Source organism: Rhinopithecus roxellana, chromosome 7, assembly GCF_007565055.1.
Source record: "Rhinopithecus roxellana isolate Shanxi Qingling chromosome 7, ASM756505v1, whole genome shotgun sequence".
NCBI lineage: Eukaryota > Metazoa > Chordata > Mammalia > Primates > Cercopithecidae > Rhinopithecus > Rhinopithecus roxellana.
In genome coordinates, this window is record NC_044555.1 from 130,492,927 (window position 1) to 130,516,483 (window position 23,557).

Consider the following 23,557-nt stretch of genomic DNA (forward strand, 5'->3'; position numbering starts at 1 on the left):
TTACAAGAAAACAAACAAACAAACAACTCCATCAAAAAGTGGGCGAAGGATATGAACAGACACTTCTCAAAAGAAGACATTTATGCAGCCAACAAACATAAAAAAAAGCTCATCATCACTGATCATTAGAGAAATGCAAATCAAAACCACAATGAGATACCATCTCACACCAGTTAGAATGGCGATCATTAAAAATTCAGGAAACAACAGATACTGGAGAGGATATGGAGAAATAAGGACGCTTTTACACTGTTGGTGGGAGTGTAAATTAGGCCATTCATTGTGGAAGACAGTGTGGCAATTCCTCAAGGATCCAGAACCAGAAATACCATTTAACCCAGCAATCCCATTACTGGGTATATACCCCCAAAACTATAAATCATTCTACTCTAGAGACACATGCACATGTATGTTTATTGCAGCACTGTTCACAATAGCAAAGACTTGGAACCAACCCAAATGCCCATCAATGATAGGCTGGATAAAGAAAATGTGGCACATTTACACTATGGAATCCTATGCAGCCATAAGAAAGGATGAGTTCATGTCCTTTGCAGGGGCATGGATGAAGCTAGAAACCATCATTCTCAGCCAAATAACACAAGAACAGAAAAGCAAACACTGCATATTCTCACTCATAGGTGGGAGTTGAACAATGAGAACACATGGACACGGTGAGGGGAACATCACACACTGGGGCTTGTCAGGGGATAGGGGGCTAGGGGAGGGATAACATTAGGAGAAATATCTAATGTAGGTGATGGTTTGATGAGTGCAGCAAATCACCATGGCACATGTATACCTATGTAACAAATGTGCACATTCTGCACATGTATCCCAGAACTTAAAGTATAATAAGTAAATAAATAAATAGAAATGAAACAAATGACTATGATGACCATAGAAGAAATAGAGACAATGAAAAGTTACCTTTACTGAACTTTATATATATTTATACCAGTATAAAAAATAAAAATAAATATTATAGTACAAAAAAGGAAAAAAAACACTACATATAAATCAAAATGGAATTTTTACAAAATGTTCAAATATCCTACAGGAAGGCAAGAAAAGAGAAACAGAGTGAGTTCTTAGGAGTATATTTAACAAACATATATAGGTTCTGAATGCTGAATATTCTACAGTTTTGATGAAATAAAGAGTATCTAAATAAATGAAGAAACATACTGTGTTCATGGGTTTGAAGAATTCACACAGAAATTATGTCAATTTTCCCCTAAATTGGTCTGTAAATTTAACACAATTTTCAGCAAGACTTTTTGTACCCATAGATAAGTTTATTCTAAAATGTATATGGACAGGCACAAGCCCTAGAGTAGCTAAAGAAATGTTCAAAAAATAGAGAAAAGTCATGCTACCCCATTGATATGGTCTGGATGTAAAATTGTAATCCTCAATCTTGGATGTGGGGCCTGGTGGGAGGTGATTGGATCATGGGGTCGGTTTCTCATGAATGGTTTAGTACCATCCCCTTGGTGCTGTTGTCATCATAGCGAGTGAGTTCGCACGAGATCTGCTTGTTTAAAAGTGTGTGGCACCCCCCAACCTGTTCTCTCTCTTTCTCCTGCTCCACCCATGTGATGTGCCTGCTCCCCCTTTGCCTTCTGCCATGATTGTAAGCTTCCTGAGGCCTCCCCAGAAACAGAAGCTGCTATGCTTCTTGCACAGCCTACAGAACCATGAGCCAATTAAACCTCTTTTCTTTATAAATTACCCAGTCTCAGGTATTTCTTTATAGCAGTATGTGAATGGACTAATACTCCCATAGTAACATGTACTATATCCAAACAATAATAAAGACAGTGTAGTATTGTATAAAGAATAGACACATAGGCCAATACAACAGAATAGAGGACATAGAAAGAGACTCAAGTCTGATTTTTGACAAAGATGAAAAAAAAATTCAGTGGAGGAAGGATACCCTTTTCAACAAATTGTGCTCTAACAATGAGACATTCATAAACAAAAATTGAACCTGGACCTAAACCTCAAATATCATACCAAAGTTAACTCAAAGTGGGGCACAAATTTAAATGTGAAATATAAAACTATAAAACTTCAAAAAGAAAACACAGGAGAAAATCTTTAGGACCTAAGGCTTGGTAAAGAGTTCTTACACATGACATCAAAACCATGAACCATAAATAAAAAGGACCAATAAACTGTATTTCATCAACATTTAAACCTTTTGCTCAGATAATGCCCTTAATAACAGAATGAAAGGACAAACTACAGAATGGGAGGAAAATATTTACAGACCACATATCTGTTAAAGGACTCGTATCTAGAAAATATAAAGAAGTCTCGAGATTTAACTGTAGAAAACAGTCCAACTAGAAAACGGCAAAAAACATTTTACCAAAAAGGATATACAGATAGAAAATAAGCACATAAAATGATTTTTCACCCTCTTTATTGGTATTTGCCTAATCAGATATCACTATATGCCTATCAAAATGTTTAAAATAAAAAATAGTGAGAACATCAAATGCTGGCAAGGATGCAGAGAATCAACATACTCATAAATTACTGGTGGGAATATAAAATGCTAGAGCCACTCAGGAAACAGTTTGGTAGAGTCTTACAAAACCTAACACGCACCTTATGACCTAGCAAATCACACTTAGACATTTATCCCAGAGAAATGGACATTTATCTTCACACAATAAGCTGTAAATTAGTATTCATAGCAGCTTTATTTCTAATAGCCAAAACTAAGAATGCCCTGAGTGAATGTTTAGACAAACGGTGGTACAACCATACCAAGCAGTACTACTCAGCAGCAAAAAGAAATCAAGAACTATTGACACTTCACACCCCCTACAACTTGGATGACTCTCTAGAGAATGGTATTGAGTGAAAAAAGTCAATTCCCAAAGGTTGCAATGCTATATGATTCCATTTGTTTAACATTCTTGAAATGATAAAATTACAGAAATAGACAACACATTAGTGGTTGCCAGTCATTAAGGAAGGAGAGCGGGATGGAAGCAGATTTGGTCAAAAAAGGGCAGCTTGAGGGAATTCTGAATAGGATAGATGGATTGTGTCAATATCAATATCCTGGTTATGATACTGTACTATAGTTTTGAAAGATAATAACCAGTGGGACTGGTTAAAGGGAACATGGGATCTCTCTGTATTTTTTCCTAAAATTGCATGTAAATCTACAATTATCTCAAGATTAATAATGTAATTAAAATATTAGTTGCAGTTCTATAAATTAACAATGAACACATGGAAACCAAATGTTTGACATGTACTCAAATTCACAGTACCACTAGCAGTCACTCCAAAGAGGATGAAATAAATCTAACATAATATGTGCAGAGTGGCTGAAAGTGAGTGCAAAGAGGTAAGCCAAAGGAGGTTTTTTTTTTCGGTAATGGAATATTTTTGTATCTTCATTGTAGTTGTGGTTACACAAATCTTTAGATGGTGTAAAATTGTTAGGACTATATGTGTACACACCCACACATTAATGAAGGTTTAAAAAAATATTCCAAGCGAAATCAGGCCTGTAGTCTGGTGAACAGTAATGTATCAATTTCAATTCCTGATTTTGATATTATATTACATCAACAAAAAATGTTACTGTTGAGGGAAGCTGGATAAAAGGCACAAGGTCTTTTTTGGTATTATTTTTGAAATTTCCTGTGAGTCTATAATTATTTACAAACAAAATGTTAAAAAGTAAACGAGATGAGGCCAAGGAAAGGTTTCAGAAATGGCTGGAAGCAATAGGGTCTGCAAATGAATGGGTTTCTATGTGGCTTAAGTCTATATTTCTGTGGCCCTTTCTTTTTCAAATATTACTAATTTTTTTCATTGTATTATACAAGGAATATGCATAGACATACATTTGGATATACATACATATACAGCGGAGTAAAAAGTTTAAGTCTCCCATTGTCTTAACCAGAACAATATGGAGCAATTTGATATATCTCCCCTGGTTTTTTCCTTTTTGCAGTAGAGGCAGTCTCATTCCATCTCACCCCATCATACAGTGGCAGGATCATAGCTTACAGTAATAACGAACTCTTGGGCTCAAGCGATCCTCCCACCTCAGCCTCCTGAAGCTGGGACTAGAGGCATATGCTACCACACCCCACTAATATATTTTATTTTTTGTAGAGACGAGGACCTTGCTATGTTGCCTAGGCCCAGCCTTAAGTGATCCTCCCATCTCGGCCTCCCAAAATGCAAAGATTGCAGGCATGAAATACCGCACCCGGCCGGGGCGCAGTAGCTCACGTCTATAATCCCAGCAATTTGGGAGGCCGAGGCAAGCGGATTACCTGAGGTCAGGAGTTCCAGACCAGCTTGGCCAACATGGTGAAACTCTGTCTCTACTAAAAATACAAAAATTAGCCAGGCACGGCGTCCCGCGCCTGTAGTCCCAGCTACTCAGAAGGCTGAGGCAAGAGAATCGCTTGAACCTGGGAGGAAGAGATAGCAGTGAGCTGAGATCATCAGCCTGGAAGACAGAGTGAGTCTTAGCCTCAAAAAAAAAAAAAAAAAAAAAAAAAAAAAAAATAGAAAACAGAAAAAGAAAGAAAAGAAAAACCATGCCTGGCTTCCTGCCCTGGCATATTTTTGATGCATGTATACCCATGCATGGATGTGTTGTGTTGTTGATAAAATCATGATGTCCACACAATAACCTAGTGACTCTGGAACTGGCTTTTTTTTTAACTCGACCATGTAGGTAGGACAATTGCCCAATCAGTGCAATATGGATCCGCTGCGTTCCTTAAACAGTTAGTGGGATACCACAGAGATGATCAGGTGTGACGGTGAACAGGTATTTTGAGAGTTCTTAAATACCCACGTCAACCTTTGTTGTGAAAACTGGGATGGGGTCGGGTGAACCTACTTCTTGCTGACAGTTTTTCAAAAGTCATGACCATAACGAAGTGTGAGCATTTCCCCACTTCATTAAAACAGTCTGAAAAAACGCTACTGGGTTTTGATTGGGTTACCTTTAATAAGGATTGAATGAAACCACGAAAGGGCTTTTAAGCACACGGGCAACAAACAAAAAGGCCATAAACAAGAGCAAATGAAAACCCGAGACGACCTTGTGCAACCACCGGGGCAAACAATGGATTAAGAAGAGTGCTTAGAAAGGGAAGGACAATGGGGAAATTCGCCAATAAAGAGATATACGTGACCAGCAAATATACCAGAAAGGGAAAAATGCACACGTGTGGGCTTGATGGCACTCTGTAGCGCAGAGTTACTGCACCATGCAGATTAAAGGTACAATGGCTTGGCTGATCAGTTTTCAGGGGAGACCGTGGGAGAAGGGAAGTGATATGAACAGGCAGAGGCTTCTACATGTGCTTTCTGTACAGAATCAGCGTAGCGGTCCAGATTGTCCTCCTCCACTCCCGCTCCACCCTGGGAAATGGTACCACAGCGATCCCTGGCAGCTCCACCCTTCAATCCACTCCAGCCTCGGGAGGTGCCCCGAAAGAAGCGGGGCCGTGTGGGCGGGACGGGGCAGTGGGAGGAGCTGAGCCTGCGGGCCCTGTCTATTAGGCGGGGTCGCGGCGCTGACGGCCTCTCTGCGGCTCCCGCTTGCGGGTGTGGCTACGCCCGCGGCGGAGCTATGGCGGGGGCGGGGGCGGCCCACAGTGAGGAGGTGTGGAGGGGGCGGAGCTGTGCGTGATCGTGGAGGAGGGGCCGAGGCAGCGGCAGCCTGAGCCCGGCTCCGCCTGGGGAACACGAGGGCGGGGCGCGGGAGCGGGCGCGGGGGCGGGGCGGACGGGGCTCCGGGCTACCCGCGGGGTGCGCTAGTGCTCGGGTCCCGGCGCCCTGAGGCTAGCGCTCGTGCGGGTCAGTCGGTCAGCTGGGCCTGCGCGGGGCCCGGGCCCATGGCGGCGTCGGCGGCTCTGTCAGCGGCAGCCGCGGCGGCGGCCCTGTCTGGCCTGGCGGTGCGGCTGTCGCGCTCAGCAGCGGCCCGAGGCTCCTACGGCGCCTTCTGCAAGGGGCTCACGCGCACACTGCTCACCTTCTTCGACCTGGCCTGGCGGCTGCGCATGAACTTCCCCTACTTCTACATCGTGGCCTCGGTGATGCTCAACGTCCGCCTGCAGGTGCGGATCGAGTGAGCGCCGGTGGCGACGGCGGCGGCGGCCCGGCTGGAGGGGCGCCGGTGTCCCCGCCAGCCCCCGGCCGGGTCGCCGGCATGAAGGACAGCTGGGCCGCGGCGAGGGGTGGAGGCGGGGCGGCTCGGGCCCCTGCACTCTAGACCTACGCTGTCCGGGCAGGACCGCCCAGCCCTGGCCCGGGCCACGGTCTCAGCCTGGGGACCCCGGATCGCGCAGAAACGCACGGAACGGGCCCAGCCATCGGACTCCAGAAACTACCTGGGCTCGGCCTACCTGTTGCCTCACATTGGCCAAAGAGGGGGAAACCAGAAGGAGGGAATTCTGCTGCGGCGACTTGACTTTCCAGGCCCGGAGCAGAAAGGTAGGAGGCGACAGGTTGGAATGGGGGAGGGGCGGTGGCTCTGCCCTCCAGATGTCAGGGCGCCTTGGCGGTCAGGGGGAAATATAAATATGGAAGGCACCGGGGCAAACCAGCCCAAAGAGCTGTGGAGCCCAGCTGAGGAAAGGAAAAGCAGCCTCAGGCTCTCCCCTCCTCCCCAGTCATGATTGCTGGATAGGGTGAGGGGCGGCCCCCCTCCCGCCCACGTCCCAGTGCCTGCCTCCCTTTCCACAGAGGCCCCCAGGGTGTCCCCTGAACCCTGAGGAATGGAGGGTAATGGGCTGGGGGCGGCCCCGGGCAGGCCCTAGGGGAGCAACGATGCCCCCACCCTTCTCTTCCCCACCAGTCTGTGGGCATAGGGAGGACGGTTCTCTTCTAGGCTGAGCCCTATGTCTGTTCTCTTCTCAGCCCTCAGCCCTGGGGCTCTCTGCAGCTCCTGCACAGCCCTTGGCAAAACTGCCTCCTGCCCTGTCTTTGGGGCCAGGGGACTGGTCTCTGCCTGCTCCTGCTGTCCCTCGTGTTCTCCTGCCCCTACCTGAGGGCACCCCCCAAGCTCTGCATTTGGAGACAGGGAAGAGTGGGAGAGACGCATTCCTACCGTCCCCTCCCCCACAGTCTTGCTCTTCCGCCATGTCAGCCCATGCTCCCTAAGGCCCCTAGCTAGCAAGGTCCTCCCAGGGCCAGAGTCCCATCCTCCAGCCCCAGACGGCCTCTAGAAGCCTACTGTGTACTGAAGTGATCTGGGCAAAGGAGACCTCCCTGAGCACACAGCAGCTCTCAGCCTGGGGTGGGCAGAGCAGATGGAGGAGGGGCTTGCAGAGGAGGCCATTCCTGGGGGAAGCAAGGACGTGTCTGGTGGCCAGGCAACTGAGGTCCCCATCACTTTCTTTCTCTTTCAGGCATTGGCGTTTGTAGGCGGTGACCTGCCCCTTCTTTGGCCCTGCCAAGAGTCTCATCCCTGCCCTGGGGCACCTCTGGCCCTGGACCTGCTTGGGCAGAGGTAGCATGAAGGACCTGAACAGGAGAAGAAGGGTCTTCCTAGTAGAGGCACAGCACGGACAAAGGCTCACGGGGTGGGGGTTCCCAGGGATCAAGTCCTGGCTTGGGAAGGAAGGTCTGAGTTCCCTGGGAACTGAAATCTGCTGGCAGCACTGTGAGGTGTATTTCCCCCTCCTAATGACAGAGGAAACTGAGGCTTCGGGGAGGGGGGGGTTTACCCTTGACACGCAGATAGGAGGAGGAGGAACTGCATGTGCCCCTGGGCCTGCAGGCCCCCACACCCCTCCCCAGTCTTCTCCAAGACCTGGCATGGTGGGAGGAGGAAAGGGGAAGTGGAGAGGGAAGCATAGGGCTCCTGGGGCACCAAGGGAGAAAGGGGCCCAGGGGTAGGGAATCTGGGGATCTCGCTTTCCTTAGAGCAGTACGGAAGGTCACAGGGAAGATCAGGAGGACAGACAGCTGAGATGGGAGACAGGAGAGATGGGCCCCAGGACCCCTGGGGAGCCAAGCTCTCCCCCAAAGCCTAACCTCCTCACCCCGCCTGGAGCTTCACCAAGGGCTCCTCAGCAGTGCAGTGGCACAAGCCTCCCAGTTTGGTGGGCAACTGGGGGTGATCTTGGTGTCATGGCTCCTGGAGACACGACATAACCAGGAGGGTGAAGGGATAAACCTGGGGTGAGCTGGGGCTGAGACCCATGGCATGACCCCAATTCTCTCTCCTCAAGCTCAATCCCCCATCCCCAGGACCACACAGGAGAATCTCATCCTCATGGCTTGGATTGGTCCTGGGGGCCCCCGGGTGTGCTGCTAGCCGGTGTACAATGGTCAGGAGCAGCCCAGAGGGGAGCCAGGAAGAGACCCTCGCCCTCACCCTCTTTCCCCATTTCCGCATCTCTTGCACTGGTACCCCGAGGGCCACGTTCTCAGTTCCTGGGACTGAAAACTGCAGCAGTCTGGCCAGCTCCAGGGACAGAGTGGCCCAGCCACCTACCATGTACCCTCCTCAGCTGCCCACTGGACTCAGGTCCTGCATGAAGCTGTCCTCCTGCCTCACCCCAGAAGAGGCTGGACCGTGGCTGCCTTGTGCCCCTTGCAGTCTCCCACATCCAGGGCCTGATGACGTGCCTGCTTGTCCTAAGTTTCATGGGAACCCCTGACCCTGCTGGCCCCTCTCATCTACCCCAACCCTGACCACCCTGGACCACCTCTGGGGGCCTGTCAGCCTGCTGGTCCCCCCAACAGATCTTTGGGGGCAGCCTCTATAGGACAAGAGTGACACAGGGCTGGAGGAGAAGAGGAGTGAGGAGCCTCCTTTTGTCTGATGCACAGATGTGGCCCTTTCAAACCCTGGTGTCACCCTCTGGGTGACTGGATCCCCAGCTCCACCCTCTTCCTGGGCCAGCCAGGAAGGATGGAGGAAAACTCTTTGCTGAGTGCAGGCGTGGGAGTGTGGGGGGTGACTGAGCCCTCCCCATGCAAGGGGCTCGGCCTGGGACCCTGGAACCTGCTTCCCTACTGGGAGAAATGTGCATCAGAGCTGCAGGGGTCCCTACCCTCAGAGACCCCCGACTGCAGGGAGCCCCACCCCATAAGAGGGGCAGGGAAATCCATGTCCGCCCACCCCCGGTGGCTCCTGGTATGGCTGTATTGGCCTAGAGGGGCTGGCTGGGGAGGGGCAGGGCCAAGCCCTCAGCATCTGCTCCTGTCCCTGCTTTTTCACCCCTGCTGCCTGAAGTGGTAGCCCCGCCTGCTGCTTCTCCACCTCCCCTGCCCACCTCTTCTCTCCCCTACGGGGCCCTTGCTGCGTGACGGGGTCTCCATGCACTTTATTTATTTGCAGTCTGTTTTCCAGGCAGTGGAGCTTCTAGACACCGACCAGAATGATATACTTTTCTGTGTGTGATTGTGTACTGGTCAGCACAGGCTGGCCAGAGACATGTTCTTGTTTCTGGTGCTGTCATGTCTTCTTGTTTTCTCTAAGTTAAAAAAGAAAAAAAAAAAAGTCCTTGGTTTAATACACTAAAATCCCAACTGAAGGCCTCCCGTGTCTGGTGGGGGTGATGCAGTGGCCCCAGGTGGAGAGAGGCCCCATGGTGAGGTCACCGTCTCCCATGGCCAGGAGCTGGCAGGGAGAAGCCTCTGAAGGCTAGGGCTGGGGGAGGCTGTAGCAGGCTGTGGCGGGGACCATGTTTCCTGTTCAGAGGCTGTGCTGAGACCCGACTTGACCCAGACCACTGCCCCATGAGAAGCAGGCAGCATCCTATCCTGGCCCCGAGAGGTAGCTGCTTGTCCTGTTGACAACCTTTGTTCAAACGACCCAAAACATAAGTCCCCTTCCGTTTTAGTGCCTGGTGATCAAAAGTGTCTAAGTCAGTAGAATCCTGAGGGTGGACTAAGGTGAAGTGAACTGAAATGACACAGGTCATTTTGTGTAGCACTGAGACTCCTCTCCTTGCCTGAGGCCACCTCCCACTGCCTCCCTACCAGCAAGGTTACTTCAGAATCTTGGAGAAGATAAAGGACCTGGCCCTGGAAGCCTGCTTCCCTTTCCCAATGTTGGAGGCAAACTCTGGCCCATCAGAGCCCTCTTCCCTAGTGGCTCCCACCGGAGAGAGTTTCCTCGTGGCTGCTGTAAGCGTTGGCAAGCAGGCAGAAGGCGGGGGGAGGGAGGGCGGAAGGTAGTATTAGAGGAAGCCCCACAGGGCCCCGGCCGGGGGAGGCATCCTGAGGACACAGGGCTATGCTCAGATTCAGGAGTGAAGCCTGGGTTTAGAGGCCCTGGGGGCACTCCTGTTGCCAAGGGCTACCCAGGGGTCAGAGCACCCTGACAAGGAGTCGTCGTCCAAAAGCACTGGTGCTAATGCATCTGCCACCGTAGGAGAAATGGACCCTAGTCCTTAAGCTTCCCTCCCCTTTGTCTAGATGGTCCTCTTCATCCCCACTCCATGGATCACATGACTTGCCAACCAAGATGGGAAATGATCCCCCCAGAGCCTGACTCCAAGGCCTCTTGAAGAGGGAGGACCACCCCTCCTATCCCTGCTACAGAGGAAAAGAAGGCAGGAAGGCCAGTTCTGCTCCGATGGGACCCCAGGAGACCTGAGCCCTGAGCCCTGAGCCCAGCTCTTCCACTTACTCCTGTGTGGTGCTAGGCAAACTGCACAACCTGGAGTTTTTAGTAAGGCTCTGTTGGGATGCTTGTAAGCAGTGAATACAATGTCTGTTCATTGTTTGTCATCAGGTCTCACCTGGAGCAGCCTTGTTACTGTGGGGAAAAGGAGCCAAGTGAAGGGAACCGACCTCTGATGAGAGCCTGCCATGTGCCAGGCACCATTCTAGGTGCTTTGCATTCCTAATCTCATCATAATCCCACAACTACCTAACCATTATCTCCATTTTACAGAGAAACCAAAGACAGTAACCAAGTCTGAAATAGAACCCCAAGAAGAAGCTCTTTTCCCGAGCTACCAATGCCCCCTGGAGAGGCAGGGAATTGGGCTGGAAGAACGGTGGAATGGAATAGCAAAGATGGAAGATGACCCTGTCCTTTCTGGGTGGGGTCCAGAAGAAATCCAGGGCTTGGATGAGGGGTAGACCTGGGAGCCTTCTCCAAATGGAGCTCCCCAGTGGGAGAAGCTGGGGCCACCCTGAGATGGGTCCACCTGTCTTTCTTCCATTCCACCTCTAGAGATTGATTGGGACCTAAGAGACTGAGTCAGGAGAGGGCAAGGGGGCAGCTAAGCGGGAAGTTCCAGGGGCACCAGAGCAAATACATTGAGAAATGGGAAATATGAAGAGCATGCAAAATCCCATCCTACTCCTACCCACCCCATTCCTAAGGGAAATTGCTGGATTTTGGACGAATTTTCACTTCGTGTGCATCTTTTATGTATGTAAAACTACAAACATACTACTTTGAAATCTGATTCCACTATTTTATGTTTGTCTTACCATGTTATTATGCATTTTCCTACATCCAAAGCTACCTAATATCTCTTTTGTATGAAGGTTTCATCATGTATCCCCCAGTGCCCTTTGGTTGTTTTTCTTTGTTGTCATTTATTTTGGTGGCGGTTGGTTTGCTTTTTATTGTTGTTTTTCCTTGTTTTTATAAGTGATACAGTGACAGATGCCGTTGTGGATAAATGCTGTGGCACAGTCATGATCAATTCCTTGATACATATTCCTAGAAAGTGCACCAAAGGGTATGCATGGCTTAGGGCTTTTGATACTCTCCAGAGTTGGGATACCAAGTTACACTACTCACTCCAGTCAGGATGAGAGTTTTTTGAGACAATGGTGGCGATTCTGATTCAATAGATTGAAAAACTTATTACTACTTTCATTGCCTCAAGCTGGGTGCATTTCCCTTCCTTCAAGATCAATATAATATTTAACCCATCACTTTTCTAAAATGTTTCCCTTAAAAAAAAAAAAAACCTACAGCACCTGGTATTCCTGGCAGTCTCCCCTCCAAACACTAACCAACCCCAACCCTGCTTGGCTTCCAAGATCAGACGAGATTGGGCACATTCAGGGTGGTATGGCTATAGATGCATATTTCCTTCTTGACCATCTCTATTTTAAGGCTAGAGCTAACTCTTTTTCCTAGGAGAGAGAACTTGATCCTTTCCTTCTACTCTACGCTACCTATCCCTGAGTCTCACAACAGGTTTGTCAGTCTCTCAGTTTGATAGGTTAAAATAGTTTATTTTGATATTTTATTTTGTATTCCTTTGAATACATAATCAGGATTAAATATTTTCATAGGCCTATTGCTTAGTTGTACTTCTGTTTTCAACTATAGAGAGTAATTTTTTTTTAAAAAAAGGAAACGAGATATGCCTTTTATCATTCAGTGATGGGTAGCAACTTCAGATGAGGATGTCAGTTGGAACTAACCTGAAAGAACACCTCCCTAATCCACTGCTTCCCCACCTTCTTTTCCAAACACACGATAATGATGGATAGCATATTTAAAAAATATTTTAAAAATAGTAGCCATTCTCAAAAGTGTAACAAGAAACCTCTAAGACCCAGAAGCAGAAGGAATGCAGAGCAGTAAATGGGACCTGAAGCTTCATAGCCCTTGGAAGCTAGCAAGGGAAACAGGTCTGAGAAGCTAGGAAAGAGAGCTCAACTGTGGGCAGGTACTGCATGTGATAGGGAGCCAGAACTAGGTGTTCTGTATGGATCTAGGTGGTAGGAAAATGTTTCCATCATGAATGAAAACTAGAATATCTTGACCTATCCACCTCAGGTCTCTCCTGAAAGTGAGTCCCCTGCTTAAACCATGGTTTGAAATGAAGTGAAACGTCTAGACTCTCAATTCCTAATTCTGCACTGTGCTCAGTGCTGGGTCTGGATTTGTACCAATATGCCAAAAAACAAACAAACAAAAAAAAAAAACCTCAAGTGGTGAGTAGGATATGTACATACACAAAATATACCGCTGGGCCCCTTCAGTTAAATTAAACAACACTGAAGACAAAGGAAATATCCTAAACGTCACTAGAGAGGAAAGACACATTATCCATAAAAAGAAAAACAAACATCATCCACAACAATGGGTGCCAGAAGACAATGCATCAGTAAGGGTTCGGTTGCAGGAAACAGAACTCACTGTAGCTATTTTAAACAGAAGTTCAATTGAACCATGGACCAGGTCCTTACAAAATTATTTCAAGGCCGAAAGAGAGAAAGGTAGGTTGGGCCTCTAAAAACACTCCCAGGGTACCACAGCAGAACTGGCTCATTAAGGTAGGTAACACTTGTACTCAATTCAGATGGTAGGAAATTGGGAGCCCAATACTGAAGCTGTTAACTTCAAGAACACATTCCTGTAGCTGTGATTCAGAGACCAGAAATCTGCTGTCATATCACAACCACCTTTTGACACCATGAAGCTAGTTACTACACAAAGGAACACTGAAGCAGGAAAACATAAAGTCTACATGACTGTATTCACAAGCAGAAAGACCCAAAGAAGCAGGAAGGTGGCTGCTGCTTCCCATCCATCATTTCAGTCTCACCCAAGAGTACCTAACTGGTGAGATATCATTCATATTCAGAACCTCCTACTACAGAGTAATCTGAGAAATACAGATTTGGACTTTTCTGACTGTGAAGTCCAGGAAGGTACATTAGGGGATTGGGATGGATACTTAGTCTCGATTTTCCATGTGTCACAATGTCTTCAAAGCATGACAAGAAATCCATAAGCCTAGAACTTATGAAAAAATGTGAAATGAACACCTTGGGACACATAGAAGAACTTGGACATTTTACTATCCATCAACTCTTGCTGAAACAATTACTGAAAAAATGTATGTTAGCAATAAGAACGAGAAACCCACAAAGAAGGAATGGAAGTCAAGAAATAATAGCAAGTAAATGGTAATTAAAAGGGGTTTAAAAATATCAACATACATTGATGGTTAAGCAAACAAGGAAGGAGAAAAAAATAACATTTATTGAGAACTTACTTTGTGTCAGGTACGGCTCTAAGCACATTACATGTACTAAATAATGTAATGCCATGACCCTAAAACAGAAACTTACATTATCGTTCTTTATAAACATGAGGAAACTTGCCCAAGGTCACACACCTGGTGGAGCAAAGATTTGTACCCATATAGTTTTTCTCCTGAGTCTGTACTCTCAGTCTGTACTCACACTTATAAAAAGAAGGATGGGTAGAAGGAAATGTATGGAGAAGGGGAGGAGAAAAGTTTTCTATGCACTCATAACAAGCTTATACTAAAATTCAAAACAATAACATGAGAATTGTGGAGACAGAGTGCTGAGGGAAGATAACATGGGTAAGGCTTTTGTTTTGTCAGGAAGAGAATTGAGCTGCTGAATAACTCGAAAAAATATAATTTTTAGTGTGCAAGTTTAAAATTTAAGGTTAGGAAGATTCTGGGAAGGTGGTAGAGTAGGAATCAGTCTCCCCACTGAGACAAAAATTGCACTGACAGACCCTGATATAGCTATTTTGGAACTCTTCAGTATATTGAAGACTTGCACTTTCCATGGGAAGTTTGGAGGTAAAGTGTGTTCTTAGTCCACTAGCAACTATCCATCCAGCAGCCCCAGCCCTGTGGCAAGCACAGTGCACATGTTAATGGAACAGTTTCTACATAGCTTACATGAGCAAGGGTGGGCAAAAAGGAACTTGCCCTCCCAATATTGCACATCTGTACTCAGATAGCTGATTGCTGCTCCTGATCACAGACTTGCAGACAAAGAGGTGGGTGACCATTATTGTTGCACCTCTCTTCATTGTTGCAAGTCCCTCCCACTCTGGTTGAAGCAACTTCCCAAGATTTAAAGGGTTAGCACCACTTTTCCTTTTCCTTCCTTCATTTTACCCTTTTCTCCTTTTGGAAGCCAGAGATTAAAGACTAGGACGTTCAAAAACAACTGCACATATGGGGGAAATTAGAAAGTGACTGCACATGCTGCACAGGGAAAGCTGCAGGCTCAGAAAACACCTGAGAAGATCTTAAGTTTACACCCCAGACTAATCTTTGGCAAAGAAAAAACCTACAGCAATAAAAAGAAACACAATAAATAAAAACAATAACAAAAAACAGCAAACACCAAGGAAAGGGAAGAATCTGGTTTCCAACGTTCTCACATTATTAGATTCAAATGTCTAATTTTCAACAAAAAATCACAAGGCATACAAAGAAACAGGAAAGTATGGCACATTCAAAGGAAAAAAAATCAATCAACAGAAACAGTCCCTGATCTAGTATATATGACAGCAGATCTACTAGACAAAGACTGTAAAACAACTCTCTTAAAAATGCTCAAGAACTAAAGGAAGATGTGGAGAAAATCAAGAAAGTGATGCATGAACAAAATGGAAATATCAAGAAAGAGATAGAAAGCCTAAGAAAGAAACCAAAAATAAACTGTGGAGCCAAAAAGTACAAAAACTGAAATTAAAAAATCAGAAGAGGGGTTTAAAGGCAGACTTGAGCATGGCAAAAGAAAGAATCAGCAACCTCGAAAATAGGACAATGGAAATTATCAAGTCTGGGGAACAGGTAGATAAAAGATTGAAGAAAAGATGAACAGAGCCTAAGGGACTTGTGAATACCACCAAGCCCATCAACATATGCACTGGGGAAGTCCCAAAAGGAAAAGAGAGAGAGAAAGGGGCAAAGGAAATATCTGAAAAAATAATGACTGAAAACTTAACAAATTTTATGAAAGACATGAATATAAACCTCCAAGAATCTCAATGAATGCCAAGTAAGATGAACTGAAAGATGCCCCAAAACCAAGGCACCTTATAATGAAACTTTCAACAGACAAAGACAAAGAGAAAAATCTTGAAAGCAGCAAGAGAAAAATGACTCATCACATACAAGTGATCCTCAATGAAACTGTTGCAATTTTATCTTCAGGAACATTAGATGCCAGAAGGCTGTGGGCTGATATATTCAGCATGCTAAAAATATGTTGACTAAGAATGCTATATCTGGCAAAATTGTTCCTCAAATGTGAGGGAGAAACTGAGATATTCCCAGATAAACAAAAGCTAATGGAGTTTGTTACCACTACACCTGTCCTGCAAGAACTGCTCAAGAGAGTACTGCAAAGTGAAATGAAAGGATAATAGATAGGAACTCAAAGCTGAATGAAGAAATAAAGATTCCCCCCTCCTTTCATCCCCTATTCCCTCTTCTCTTTTCCTTCCCTTTCTCTCCCTTCTCCTTCATCCTTCCTCTTCCCTCAGATCCCCCCTGCCTCTGCTTCCCTCCTCTCCTGTCCTTTCCCATCCCCTCCCCTCTCAACCCCCATCCCGCTCCTCCCACGGCTGTGGTCATATGGGGCACCTCGGGATTTAAGCTTAATCTGCCTGGTGCTCAGCACAGCAGCCTGACTGTGGGGTGTGCTGACTGAGCTAGTCTTGGGCTCCTGCAGAAGGGGACTGAAGGGATGCCCACAGACACCCCATCATGAGTTTGGGGCTATAGAGGGCACAGGAGGCCCAGCTGACACTGGAGACGGTTATCCAGACACTGGAGAGAAGCATCCTGGGCCAGGAGAAGGGCTTGGGCGCACGGGACCTGGCCCAGGACCCTCAGACCATCATCCTACCTGCCCGCATCAGGGAGATTGTCACCTGCAACCTCTCCTGGCCTGAGAGTCCAGTCCCACTGTGGGCCACAGAGATGGCACTGCTGCTCTCACTGCAGGAGAAGAACCAGCTGCAACAGCAGGAGCTATCGCGTGTGGAGGACTTGCTGGCCCAGAGCCACGCCAAGCGTGATGAGCTCACCATTAAGTACAATGCGCTGGAGCAGCCTGTGCCTCTGGAGTCTGGAGAGCTGGAGATGCAGGAGCCCAGGGGGCTGCTACAGCGGAGTGTGGAGTTGTGGAGGCAGGTGCAGGAGGAGCAGGCCTCCTACTGGCCGCAAGCTGCTGGCCTACCAGGAGGGCCAACAGCAGCAGGCCCAGCTTGTGCAGCAGCTGCAGGCCAAGATTCTCCAGTACAAGAAGAGGTGCTCGGAGCTGGAGCAGCAGCTGCTGGAGAGATACGGAGAGCCTGAGCAGCAGCGACTGAGGGACACAGAGCACAGCCAAGACCTGGAGAGCGCCCTCATCCGGCTGGAGGAGGAGCAGCAGAGGAGTGCCAGCCTGGTCCAGGTGAATGGCATGCTCTGAGAGCAGCTGGACCAGGCAGGCTTGGCCAGCCAGGCTCTGAGTGAGGACATACGAAAGGTGACCAGAGACTGGACACACAGACGCAAGGAGCTGGAGCAGCGGGAGGCGGCATGGAGGCTCAAGGGGGAGTCCTTCAACGCTTACTTCAGCAATGAGCACAGTCGTCTGTTACTCCTCTGGAGGCAGGTGGGGGTTGGGTGGCTGGTCAGCAAGGTGACGATGTCCACTGTGAGGGACCTGCCGTAGCTGGGAGGGGAGCTGGCCTGGAAATCATGCACTGTCCAGGAGGGGGGCCTGGTACAGAGTACGGGCCTGCGGCTGGCAGACAGCGGGGCTGAAGCGGCCATGGAGAAGCAAGTCCTGCTGCAGGTCCAGCTGGAGGAGCAGCTGCGGGACAAGGTGCTCCGCAAGAAGGAACTGGCCCAGCAGCAGATGCAAAGCGACCTGGACAAGGCCGACCTCAGTGCCAGAGCGATAAAGCTGGGCCTGGCAGTGAAGCGTCTTCAGAAGCAGAATCTGGAGTAGGATTAGGTCAACAAGGCTCTCGGCAAGCCTGAGGCCCTGGAATCCCTGCAGCTACAGGAGCAGTAGGCCCTGGAGACAGAGGATGGAGAGGGGCTGCAGCACACCCTGAGGGACCTCGCATTGGCCGTCCTGTTGGACACCAAGATGGCATCCAGCTGAGCGGCTCCAAGCACACCACGGACGCGTCCCAAGGCAGCCTGCGGGGCTCTCGGGCCAGAGGATCTCGTCCCCACCACAGCGCTCCTCGCCGGGCAGCAGCCCTTCGCCCCACCGAGGCAGGTCTGTGGCTAGCTCAGACTCCTCCAGGCTCGCCCTGATCCACTCTGCCCTGCACAAGCACCAGCTGCAGGTCCAGGACACGCATGGGCACTATGAGGCAAACCAGGACCTTCTGGGCACCCTGTGGAAGCAGCTTAGTGACAGCGAGGTTGAGCAGCGGGCCCTAGAGGAACAGCTCCAGCACCAGCGGGACAAGACCGATGGCGCCATGCAGGCCCATGAGGACGCCCAGCTCGAGGTACAGCGGCTGCTGAACGCCAATGAGCTCCTGAGCAGGGAGAAGAGCAACCTGGCCCACAGTCTGCAGGTGGCCCAGCAACAGGCCAAGAGCTTCTGAAGGAGCGGGAGAAGCTGCAGGTTGCCCAGGAGGAGCTGCAGCGCCAGCGGGACCGACTGAGGAAGAGCAGGAGGATGAGGTGCAGGATGGTGCATGGGTGTGTCAGGAGCTTGAGTGCAGCCACAAACAGCTAGAGCAGCTGAAAGGCAAGCGCTCAGGCCTGGTGAAGGAGCTGGTGGAGGTGAGGGAGGCACTGAGCTGCCCCACACTGCAGCGGGACATGCTGCAGGCCGAGAAGGCTCAGGTGGCGGAGGCGCTGACCAAGGTTGAGGCTGGCCGGGTGGAACTCGAGCTGTCCATGACCAAGCTGAGGGCAGAGGAGGCATCCCTGCAGGACTCCCTGTCCAAGCTGAGCGCCCTCAACCAGAGCCTGTCTCAGGACAGGCTGGATCTGAACCGCCTTGTCGCCCAGCTGGAGGAAGAAAAGGCAGCCCTGCAGGGCCGGCTGAGGCAAGCGGAGCAGGAAGCCACTGTGGCGCGAGAACAGCAGGAGCGGCTGAAGGAGCTGCAGCTGGAGCAGGAGGTGGCGCTGCAGGGCCCTGGAGGGCCTGGAGGGCTGGAGTGGCAGAGGACGTCCAAGAGGCGCTGGAGCAGCAGCTCTCCACGCTGCTTCATTAGCTCAGCCAGCTGCAGGAGCAGCTAGACCAGCTCTCCCAGCAGCTGAGTCGGCAGGAGCAGGAGCTGGAGCAGGCCCGGTGGGAGCCACAGTGGCAGGTGGAGGCTCCGGAGCGAGTGGCCCAGGAGAAGGAGGTGCTAGCCAAGGGGCGCACTGGCCTGGCTATGCAGCTGGCTGCAGCAGAGCATGAAGGCAGCACCCTGTCAGAGGAGGCCACACGCTTGCGCTTGGAGAAGGAAACCGTGGAGGGCAGCCTGTTTGAGGTGCAACAGCACCTGGCTCAGCTTGAGGCCCGTCGGGATCAGGCTGGAAGCCGATGGGCAGGTCCTGCTGTTGGCCAAGGAGACCCTGACTGGGGAGCTGGCGGGGCTGCGGCAGCGAATAATAGCTACACAGCAGAAAGCCAGCTTAGACAAGGAGCTGATGGCTCAGAAGCTGGTGCAGGCTGAGCGGGATGTCCAGGCCTCTCTGTGGGAGCAGTGGGCAGCCCACAAGGAGGACTCGCAGGGAGTCCAGCCCGAAAAGGAGGCAGCATGGCGGGACCTGGAAGCCGAGAGGGCCCAGCTGCAGAGTCAGCAGCAGCTTGAGCAGGAGGAGCTGCTGGCCCAGCTGGAGATCGAGAAGGAAGGGCTGAGCAAGGAGATCGCTGCCCTGCAGCAGGAGCGTGAGGAAGGCCTCCTCTTGGCCCAGAGCAAGAAGCAGCAGGCCTTGTCTCTGAAGGGGTCTGAAAAGACTCCGTCAGAGAAGTTGTCAGAGAAGTTGATGGGTACAAGGCACAGCCTGGCCACCATCTCCCTGGAGATGCAGCCATGGAAACTAGATGCCCAGAGCCGGCAGGAGCAGGACTGGAGCACCGTGAATGCTCTGATGTCGGAGCTGCGGGATCTACAGGCCCAGCTGCAGGAGGCTGCTGCGGCCCACGCCCAGGAAGTGAGGCGGCTGCAAGAGCAGGCCCGAGACCTGGGCAAGCAGCGGGACTCCTGTCTTCGAGAGGCAGAAGAGCTTCGGACCCAGCTGCGCTGCTGGAGGATGCCTGTGACCGGTTTCAGTGGGAGCTGCTGGAGGCCCAGTGCAAGCTGCGTGAGGGCCAGGAGGGCCTTAAGGTGCAGCGCCAGGAGGCGGGCAAGCTATGGCAGAGTCTGGGCGAGGGCGCCAAGGAGCGTGAGGCACTGCGGGTCGCTGTGAAGAAGATAGAGAGCGAATGCATCAACCTGAAGTGTACCGATGAGGACAAGGAGCAGAAGCTGGCACTCCTAGAGGCGGCACAGGCAGCCGTGGGCAAGGAGGACGGTGAGCTTCAGACTGGGCTGCAGGAGGTGGAGTGCTCACGGCTGGAGGCTTGGAGGGAGCTACAGGAACTCTGGAGTCACATGAAGATGCTGGACAGTGAGAATACCAGGGTGGGCCCCGAGCTGGCAGAGCTGCAGGGCCGCCTGGCGCTGGGCTAGCGGGCAGAGAAGGAGAGCGGGCGGGAGACCCTGGGCCTCCGGCAGAGGCTGCTGAAGGGCGAGGCCAGCCTGGAGGCGACGCGGCAGGAGCTCCAGGTAGCCCAGCGGAAGCTGCAGGAAAAAGAAGGCGAGCTCTGGACCCGCGAGCGAGGCCTGCTGGGCTCCCTGGAGGAGGTGCGCGGCACCGAAAACCAGCAGCTGGACCACGCCCGTGGCTTGGAGCTCAAGCTGGAGGCGGCGCAGGCCGAGGCTGCGGAGCTGGGCCTGCGGCTGAGTGCGGCCGAGGGCCGGGCACAAGACCGGGAGGCCGAGCTGGCCCGCGTGGGGGTGCAGCGGTGCGCAGTGGAGGCTGAGCTAGGTGGACTGCGCTCCGCTCTTTGCCGCGGCCTCGCCCTCGGTTGCGCGCCCAGCCCAGCCCAGCCCCGCCCCGCCACCGGTGCCGGGCTCCCCTACCCGGGACGCGCCCGCCGGAGGAAGCGGGGAAAGGCTCAGCCGCCCCAGCACCTTAGAATGCAGCCCTGGGTCCCAGCCACCATTTCCAGGACCTGCCACCTCCCCGGCTCCTCCAGACCCGGACCCAGAGGCAGTGCGCGGGGCCTTCCGGGAATTCCCGTAGGAGCTGCGGAGCACCCTGAGAGAACAGGACGAACTTCGGACTCAGAGTGCCCCGAATCGCCAACTGGCCGAGATGGAGGCCGAGAGGGACACCACAACCTCAAGGGCCAGGCAGCTGCAGAAGGCGGTGGCTGAGAGTGAGGAAGCCCTGCGCAGTGTTGATGGGCGGCTGAGCGGGGTCCAGGCGGAGCTGGTGCTGCAGGAGGAGAGTGTGCGGCTCAGTGAGCGGGAGCGCCGGCCCACGCTGGACCAGGTTACCACACTGGAGAGAAGCCTGCAGGCCACAGAGAGCGAGCTCTGGGCCAGTCAAGAGAAGATCAGCAAGATGAAGGCCAACGAGAGGAAGCTGAAAGGCGACAAGCGGTGCCTGGAGGAGATGCTGGACGCCTCCGAGAGCCGCACCATCAGGCTGGAACTGCAGCGGCCCTCGCTTGAGGGGGAGCCGTAGCGCAGCCACCTGGGCCTGAGCGACCGCGAGGCCCGGGCCCAGGCCCTCCAGAATCAGATGGACTCCCTGCAGAGACAGGTGGCAGACAGTGAGGTGAAGGCCGGGATCCTGCAGCTGAAAGTGGAGTGGCTGAATGGGGCCCTGGCCAAGGTGGAGGAAAGGGAGGGGCTCCTGCGGGTCAAGATGCGAGGCCTGACAGAGGCCCTGGCCTAGAGCAGTGCCAGCCTCAACCGCACCCAGGACAAGAACCTGCATCTACAGAAGGCTCTGACTGCCTGTGAACATGACCGCCAAGTGCTCCTGGAATGGCTGGACGCTGCCGGGCAGACGTTGTCTAAGACAGGGAAGCAGAACAGCTCCCTTGGCGAGCAGGTGCAGACGTTGCCAGGCGAGGTGGCTGACCTGGAGCTGCGGCGGGCGGAGGCCGAGGGCCAGCTACAACAGCTTCAGGAGGTGCTGCAGCAGCGGCAGGAGGGCCAGGCTGCAGCCCTGCACACGGTCCAGAAGCTGCAGGACGATCAGAGGCTGCTGCAGGAACGTCTGGGCAGCCTGCAGCGCGCCCTGGCTCAGCTGGAAGCCGAGAAGCGGGAGGTGGAGCGCTCAGCCCTGCGGCTGGAGAAGGAGCTGGTGGCCCTCAGGAGGGTACTGGACAAGGTGGAGCGAGAGAAGCTTCGCAGCCATAAGGACACAGTGCCGCTGAGCGCAGAGAAGGGTCCCCCGAACCGGACCCTCATGGGGGCTGACCTAGAGCTGGCTGAGGCCCAGAGGCACATCTAGCAGCTGGAGGCGCAGATGGTGGCGCTGGAGCAGAGCCACAGCCCAGCCCAACTGGAGGTGGACGCGCAGCATTAGCAGCTGGAGCTGCAGTAGGAGGTGGAGCGCCTGTGCAGTGCCCAGGCTGAACGCACCCTGGAGGCATGGGAGCGGGCCCACCACCAGAGGGTGCGCGAGCTGGAGGATCAGGTATCCACACTGAAGGGACCAAAAGTTGCAGCAGGAGCTTCCAAGGAGCTCAGCACCCTTCTCCCCATCCTCAGGCCCCCCAGAGAAATAAGTCCCTGCTGGCATCTGGAGAACGGCCCTGTGCCCAGGACAGGGGAGGGCCCTCCTCTTGGACACCCCACCCAGAGCCTGGTCCCTTAGGGGCCTCAAGCTAAGGTGGAAAGAGGAGGAGCCCCACTGGCAGTGCTCAGGAGAGGTACTCCAGCTCCAGGCCTGGAGAGGCTTCCCGGCATCGCCTGCGGACCCCACCTCTGTCCAGCCCCCCTCTTCCAGGATGAGCCACTGTAGATAGTACAAGGTCTTCCTTGAGAGGTTGAGCCAGGGTTGGAGAGAGCCCTTGTCTCTGGTCAGCCCTGGAGCATGGGCTGGTGGGAAAGAGGAAGGGGACCAGGCCCAGGGCAGGGGTCAGAGGCCCAGGCTTCCAGAGATCTCTCAGCCTTAGTTCAGAGTGTGTGTCAGGAAATTCCTCAGAGAGCTCAGAGCCCCTACCCTGTATTTTTACACCTTTTTACAATGTTAACTGTTCAGAACTGTTTTCTGTAACAAGAAGACCTCCTTTTCTTAAAAAAAAAAAAAAAAAAAAAAAAAAAAAAAAAAAAAAAAAAAAAAAAAGTCTCAATAAATACATGGGCAATTATAAAAGATAGCATTATTATAACAACAATTTGTAACTCTACTTTTTGAATTGTGCATGGCTTAAGAGATTAACACATTTTTAAAATTATTAGTCTAAAAGATTGTATTATTGTAACTTTGATTTGTAACTCCACACTTTGTTTCCTACATAACTTTAAGAGATGAAGAAATTTAAAAGAATTATTAGTTTATGTTCTTGGGAATACATTGTGTAAGGATGTAAGCCTGTGATGTCAACAACTAAAAGGAGTGAAAACCAAGTTGTAAATAAACAGAGTTTGTATATGTTATTGAGGTTAAACTGGTATAAATTCAAATTAGAGTGTTATAACTTTAGGATGTTAAATGTAATCCCCATGGTAAGCATGAAGAAAATAACTACAATATGCACAAAAGGAAATGAGAAAAGAATAAACTGCTCACTACAAAAGAATCAACACAAAAGAAGA

At 51.0% G+C, this 23,557-nt stretch overlaps 1 protein-coding gene and 2 pseudogenes across 1 annotated transcript; 2 read left to right on the forward strand and 1 right to left on the reverse strand.

Moving 5' to 3' along the window:
- Nucleotides 1–5,684: 5,684 nt before the first annotated feature.
- Nucleotides 5,685–9,549, forward strand: SMIM10L2A (small integral membrane protein 10 like 2A). The gene is made up of 2 exons (XM_030934812.1): nucleotides 5,685–6,501; nucleotides 7,419–9,549. Exon 1 carries the CDS (start codon nucleotides 5,904–5,906, stop codon nucleotides 6,138–6,140), a length of 237 nt encoding a protein of 78 aa, XP_030790672.1. The 5' UTR covers nucleotides 5,685–5,903; the 3' UTR covers nucleotides 6,141–6,501; nucleotides 7,419–9,549.
- A 2,406-nt stretch (nucleotides 9,550–11,955) lies between these two features.
- Nucleotides 11,956–12,073, reverse strand: LOC115898804 (annotated as a pseudogene).
- A 4,420-nt stretch (nucleotides 12,074–16,493) lies between these two features.
- Nucleotides 16,494–22,524, forward strand: LOC104677808 (annotated as a pseudogene).
- Nucleotides 22,525–23,557: the final 1,033 nt, after the last annotated feature.

Bases quoted from the DNA above. Each gene is read 5' to 3' on its own strand.
- SMIM10L2A (XM_030934812.1), top strand. From the start codon at position 5,904: ATGGCGGCGTCGGCGGCTCTGTCAGCGGCAGCCGCGGCGGCGGCCCTG.